This window comes from Camellia sinensis, chromosome 5 (assembly GCF_055761805.1).
Source record: "Camellia sinensis isolate YWXY chromosome 5, ASM5576180v1, whole genome shotgun sequence".
Lineage (NCBI taxonomy): Eukaryota > Viridiplantae > Streptophyta > Magnoliopsida > Ericales > Theaceae > Camellia > Camellia sinensis.
In genome coordinates, this window is record NC_138965.1 from 168,728,558 (window position 1) to 168,735,579 (window position 7,022).

Below are 7,022 nucleotides of genomic sequence, written 5' to 3' on the forward strand. Positions count from 1 at the left end.
TTTTTCTTTTTCTTTTTCTTTTTTTTCCTGCTCCTCCAATCACCACCCACCACGTGGCAAAGGGGGTGAGGGGGTGACCCCCAAAAGGGGGTCCCAAGCATTATTCTGTTGGAAATTGGGCCAGGTATTGGACCTGGATTTGGACGCTCATGTGGCATGACTCATGACCCATTCAAATTATCAATGTAATTTAAATTTGAATTTTCATAACTATCCTATTCGGATAACCCACCATGTCAATATTATATCTATCATATCTTATCAAGAGATATGAATAGATGGTTAGAATCTGACCTATATATATCTGATACGGTATATGGGATGTAGGATGAATCAAATAACGAATGAATTTTTCCGATACTCTCTCTCTAGCTCTCTCCCATTACTGTGGTATCACTCCATTGTTGGGTGTTCTCAATTCATGGTTGTGAAGTACGTGGTTTACCCACAAGATTCTTCATTTTGAATTCTATCACATAAGGTATGTTTAGATCCTTTTATCTGCTGCATTATCTGTATCTAACAACATAAAAACATCAAAAAATAAAATAAAAAAAATGCTACAAACATATAAAGTTATCCAAAAAAAAAAAAAAAAGTGCACAAAATGCAATGCAAACAACATTACATTCATCCCACATTCAATCTGTGTATTTTTCTGAAAAAGAATTCCATATCCATAGACCTATTGGATGAAAATTGATCATGTGTAACATTAAGTACTAAAAGAAATATAAAAAGTAGAGAGGATAGCTATAAATTTTAAGACAATAAAGTAATGAACTGAACTAGAACATCAACTGCATTTTGAGCTGCCAACGAGGCGAAGATAGCGGCTTCATTCGATACAGAAGAACCGCCACCGGCTAAATCAGACAGCGCTCGGATTGCAATGAAAGGCTTCTTCTGCTGGTGGGAGACTAGTGCCACCGCTGCACTTTCCATGTCGATGGCGGTTGCATTAAATTTGGAGAAGAGAAATTCTCGATAAGAACGGTTATCGACGAAAACATTAGCACTAATCCCCCTTGTTACCCTTGTCACAATCGGTGTTCTTGGCAAACAAGTAGAGTTTACACATCTTCCCAACTGCATACCCTGCATAAAGAAAACAAGTTTCTCAAATTTTGTTTGATGAGAATTATTTTTTTATTTAGTTTGCGAGCATCAAATTTGAGGTTGCAGTTTATAAGTTAGGTTATTTTTAGATTTATTATTTTTCTGTAGTGAATTTTCTTCAACTTTATGTCAAAATATTTTACCTTTTAAATCCATTTAGACTAGATAATCGTTAAATTTTTAAAAGAAAAAATTGAAAAAAATAAGCCAAGTTTTTTGGACAAAATTTGACTTATTTTCCTTTTTAGCGGAAAATTTTAATGTTTTCTTACAATTTTCTTTTTAAAATTTTTTAGGATTTCATATTGGTTTTTGTTGAACGGTAGGATTGGTTGATGCCAAAGGAAGTGAGTTCTTCTTTAGTGAGTTATTTTCAACTCTGGCAATTTTTATTTTTTTAAAACTTTTTTTAGATCTATTTAGACTAAGTGATCCTAAAAATAAATATTTTTTTTTAAAATATTCACTAAAGATGAAAATATAACAAATTTTATCGAAAAACTTGAAAAGGTTGACTTGTTTTGTCTTCCATGAATTTTTTTTTCATTTAAAAAAAAAAAATTAGATTCACCTAGCATAAACCGATGTATAAAGTATTTTTAAAAATCACTATAAGACAAAGAAGAGGGAAAAAAAAAAAAAGAAGCATGGATAAGCAGCTGGCAAACCACAAAGTTGAAATTTGGAGAGGACTAAACTTGCCTCGAGTCTTTTTGCGAGTGAAAAGTAATGATTGTCTACTGGAACCCAGAAGACATGCTGCCGAACTTCTGGAGTTCCGTTCACTGGGAATGTCTCTTCCGGTTGATACCAAATGTTGTTTAGAGTGTTATTCGATGATGATTTCCCATTTTTGATGTCATTGTTGTAGTCGGAAATTTTAATGTAACCAACTTTCCTTGTGTAGTCTCCACTGGCTTCTAATGCCAATTCATCTTCAGGACCATCTCCATACCTCTGTACATAATTTTCAAAAAAAAGAAGTAATTGGTGCATTAATTTGATGTGCTATTGTATGCATTTAAAAAAAGAAAAAGAAGTAAATTAGAGTTGGTGCCTATTGTTTCAATTTTAATTTTAGATTTTAAGTTAAGTTTTAATTTGGTCATTTTGTTTAAATAGAATATTAAAATTCATTGAGACATTTTGATCACATTAGGGTACATGTACAAAAATCAACAATAATTTGAACATAATGATTAAACTGATATTAAACTTAAAGTTTAAGGTTAATATTGTTTAGATTAAAATGATAGAGACTAAAGTAAAATTTAAGTCAAAAAAACAAAAAAAATAAACAATAAGATTTTTTTTTTTAAAAAAAAAAAATCAGCAACATACTATAGGAACTAAGGAGTTGTTTTGTAAGTGGTTATTTTAGTTAAAATGTCAAAAAGTCATTAGAAAAATAGGGTTAAAAAGCTAACAAATTTTTAACTCATACAAAAAGTTAACAATTCCTTCCTATTTACTTTATTTTTTATAAAAAAATAAAAAAAAAATTTATATTCCCCCCTCCTCTAAAAAAGTCACTTTCCAAATGCAGCCTAGAAAAAAAAATTAGAAACAACAAGAAAAGATAAGGGTAATTTCCTTAAAGGCCATTCCTTCCTAATTTAATTTTGCATACTGATCTTTATAGTTTTGTAATAAGATCAAAAAATTAAAAAAAAAATGGTTAAGAAAACATAAGGACTTATCAGCTATTCTAGTACTATTCTCCCACACTTATTGCATTAATAATAGTACAATTCATGAATTTTTATTTTTTTAGTACCTGCCAATTCCAAAGGCCGGTATGAGCCCAAGATTGAGGGATGGTAACGTCCCCGATCTGGAGTTCAGGGTTTGCATTTCCAGCAATCCCAAAGTGCGCAATTCCTTTCACCTTGAACAAACTTAATAGTAACTGAGTAGTTATGCCTGCATTAAGCTACAATCACAACAAAAACAAACAAATATTTCAACAAACTTTCAACACAAGTAGTGTTATAGAAGATAATAATCGAAATAAAGAGTGTTATGTTACTTGACATACCATGCCCAATCCAGTCATGACTACAATGACCTTTTCTTTTCCTAAAAATCCCATGCGAAACCGTCTTCCTGTGAAAACAAAGATGAGAATGTTGTAATATTACAAGTGTTGTGAAATAGCAAAATCGTAAAATCCTCAATTCTTTCAACCCACCGCCCCCCCCCCCCCAAAAAAAAAAAAAAAAAAAAGACTTCAATAATTTTATGGTTTGTTCTTGATTTCTTAAATTAAGAAATTTTGCTAAAGTAGAATGTTTCAATAATTTGATTTGAAGAAAGTGTTTTCTAACAATTTAAACAATCATGCATACCATTCCAATGGAAGCCATTCCCAATACTCATCTTGAGCAATCATGCATACCATTCCAATGAATGTGAAAATGACTATAGTGATTAAAAAATGCATCAAAGGAAGTATAAGAAAGTGAAATTTTTAGTACTTCGCAAGAAAATTGTGATCTAATTACTCTAGGACAAACTGTGAAATTTACAATTGGTATTTTTCACGTTTGTGTTTTTGTTTTGAAACAAAAACAAAAACACTGAAAAGTTTGAAATTACCCATTGTTTTTGTTTTAGTGCAAAAACCACATTTAGGTGTGTTTCCTGAAAACCAAAAATAAATAAACTAACTAACTATTAGAAATATGAAAAAAAATTACAACTGTACAATCATAATTCGACAATTATAGAAATCCAACAAACATACTAACAAAGAGCATCATAATGAGAAAGCCTAACAACGAATTTAACAAAGAGTCCCACAATGGAGATAAAATAAACAACACAACAAAGAGCGCGTGATAGGGAATAAATTATCAATATTTGCCTTTAGTAATGGTTGACTTCTGATCTTCTAGATAGAAGTGCACACAGGTGGCAAAACTAAACTAGTTCGGTTGATTTTTTTAAAAATATTTTGCAAATATTTTTTAATTTTTTGTGTGAATGTTTTCCAAGAAACAAGAAACAAAAAATGGAAACACAACCAGTGATTAACAGCTCTGAAATTTTATTTAATATATGCTAGGGGGAATTTTCCTGACTTTATAATGTGATGCTTCTCTTTTTGATAATAACAGAGTGATGTTTCAAATTTTAGCCAAAAGTGGTAAATTAAAAATAAATAAATAAACAAAGTTTAAAGAACTTTACATGGATGTTAAAATATAAACAAATAAGTTAGAACCCAAAATGGAGAAGTTTCATGAGGTCACCACATCTTATAATTCCTGAAAATTCCAAATAGGGAAGCTTGTGATCAACCACAAAAGTGAAAATTAAAAATGAAAAGAAAAAAAAAAAGGCTTACAGATCTTTAAATGAGTTTTAAAATATAAACAAATTAGAAAAAACCCACGAAGTAAAAGTTTCATGAGGTCAACATATCATTTATATCTGAAAAATCCAAGCAGTGAAGCTTGTGATCAACCACAAAAGTGAAAATTTAAATAAAAAAAAAGAAAAGAAAAGAAAAGAAAAAGCTTGAAGAATAATGGATTTTCAAATATAAACAAATATGATAAAACCACAAAGTAAAGTTTCTTGAGGTCAACATAATCATATATAACACTTGAAATGTTTTTAATGGATTTTCAAATATAAACAAATTAGGAGAGGAAAGAACAAAAAAAAAAAAAAAAAAAACCACCAAGTAAAAGTTTCATGGGGTCAACATAATCATATAACATCTGAAAAATCCAAGTAGTGATGTTTGTGATCAACCAAAAAAGTGGAAATTAAAAATAAAAAACAAAGCACAAAGCACAAAGTAAAAGTTTTATAAGGTCAACATAATCATATATAAATACCTGAAAAATCCAAGTAGGGATTCTGATCAACCACAAAGCTAGGAGATTCGAGAAGAGGACTCATCTCAAAGCTGTTTGGCACTACAATGCCCAAGTACGGACCTTCCTTGTTTATTACATTGATCTTTTTCATCACATTGTGAGAAATTAAACCACGTGTTCCACTCACAAAACCTAACACAAGAACAAGACACCCCAACAACGTTAAGCTCATATGACTATCCATTTCTATCTCTCTCTCTCTCAAAACTCAAAAGCTTTGGAGAGCATTAACGATGGAGACGGAGAGAGATTTATGAATCTAATCAATGTGAAACTAATAAAGAAGAATATACAACTTGATTTGTGTCGATGGTACTCTCAATAGGTAAAGTCAAATGCTAGGATCTAATTAGGCTTTGATTTCTATGAAAAAAACTTGGTAAAGTAGTCAATATTTGTACACCCACCAACCAAAAATATTAATATCTTATTTTATTTTTTATTATCTCAAAATATTAATTTTTTTAAAAAAATTAATTATTAAAATACTATCAATTTCTTATTTTGTCTTTTTTTTTAAATTCATTAATAATACAAAAAGTATAATTATGACAATTGATATTTATAAAAAAAAATGTACTATTAAAAGGTAATTTTGAAAAATTAATATTTTTAAAATGTGTATTATAAAAAGAAATTAAATTTTCAAAAGAGATTATTATTTTGAGATGGAAGAAGTAGTCGGCTTTCATTTGATGGGTTGAACACATCTTTTAATAATTGGGCCCTCACGCGAACGGTATGCTAAAATGGGCAACTTGTTATTGTCTGTTTGCCGATAGTATTACAATGCAAAAATTTAAAGGTATAGTTACAGGTCAGTCTGATGAATTTTAATTTTAAATAATAAATTCATTATTTTTAAAAAGTATAATTAAACTATTTATACTTTTTACATCATCATATTTCAATTAAGAATAATAAATTAAGAATAAATCAAAATTTACAAATAAAAGACAAAATATCCCAATTATTTATCATTTTAATAAATTTCTCAATATTATTACTGTTGGAAATGGTTTGGAAAAATCTGGGTTTATAACAGATTTTTTTTTTAAATTTGGTCTATTTTTTAGGTGGATCCCGAGCGTTAATTTTCGCGGGTCAAAGTGGTAACGCGTTCTATGCCGCGTTGTGATTCACGTGGTATATTTGGTTGCTCAAAACCATTACCGAGTGAATGAGAAATTGAAGCCAAAGTATGCTCCATGGAAATAGAGTTTTGGTGAAAAATCCTTAAAGGTTTGAATAAGGCTTGTCCCACATTGATTTGGTGGAAAGTTTTGAATGGGTTTATAAGGCATGGGATTGGAACTTGGGGTGTGCCCCAAGGGGTACCCAAGTGTTTTAGAGAGGGAGGTTATAGGCAAAATGGGCTAGACCCATTGGACCCAAAAATCACCACACACACGCGCCACCGTCCAGTCGGGCGGGCTGGGCGTGGGATTGGGTGTGTGGTGTGTTCGGCCGAATACTAATCTTTTTTGGTCAAAAACATTTGAATTAAATTTTATTTTTTGAAAAATAAAATCCAAAATTCAAATTAATTCCGGAATTAAACTGGTCCGATTTTCTCCTGACACCCAAACAAGGTCTTTCCCGTTTTTATATGTTCAAATTCAAATCCACCCGAATTTCAAACCAAACAGTACCTTAAACAGATTTGTATCTGTTTAATTCAAATTGAACAGGTACTGTACCTGTTTAATTCAAAATGGAAAGCCACCAATCCATCTATAAATAGATCAGCCCTTCATTTGATTTTGAACATTCAGAATTTCCGTACTTAAGAGCTCTGCAAATTTATTCTTCATTTTGTTGCATTATTTTCTTGTAAGAAAGAGTGTAAACACTTAGTGTGTTCGTAAGACAAACAATTTGTAGTGCTGCTATTGATTGTAGTAGATCATTTCATCCTAGGAGATAGACGTCCATATTCTGAAAGCACCATGAAGAGGACGAATCTGTCTTAAGGACACAGTGTCAAACACTGGACTTGATCAGATTATTATT

General features: G+C 30.6%; 1 protein-coding gene across 1 annotated transcript; it reads right to left on the reverse strand.

The window, feature by feature from the left end:
- Window positions 1-608: 608 nt before the first annotated feature.
- LOC114258363 (bark storage protein A) lies at window positions 609-5,376 on the reverse strand. The gene is made up of 5 exons (XM_028198331.2): window positions 4,968-5,376; window positions 3,158-3,225; window positions 2,897-3,052; window positions 1,822-2,076; window positions 609-1,098 (listed from the first exon to the last, which is right to left on the reverse strand). Exons 1-5 carry the CDS (start codon window positions 5,191-5,193, stop codon window positions 763-765), a joined length of 1,041 nt encoding a protein of 346 aa, XP_028054132.2. The 5' UTR covers window positions 5,194-5,376; the 3' UTR covers window positions 609-762.
- Window positions 5,377-7,022: the final 1,646 nt, after the last annotated feature.

Coding starts and splice junctions, on each gene's coding strand:
- LOC114258363 (XM_028198331.2), bottom strand. CDS start 5,193: ATGGATAGTCATATGAGCTTAACGTTGTTGGGGTGTCTTGTTCTTGTG. Junction 3,226..4,967: donor TCCCTACTTGGATTTTTCAG/GTATTTATATAT, acceptor TTGTTTTCACAG/GAAGACGGTTTCGCATGGGA. Junction 2,077..2,896: donor CCGGCCTTTGGAATTGGCAG/GTACTAAAAAAA, acceptor AATTATGTACAG/AGGTATGGAGATGGTCCTGA.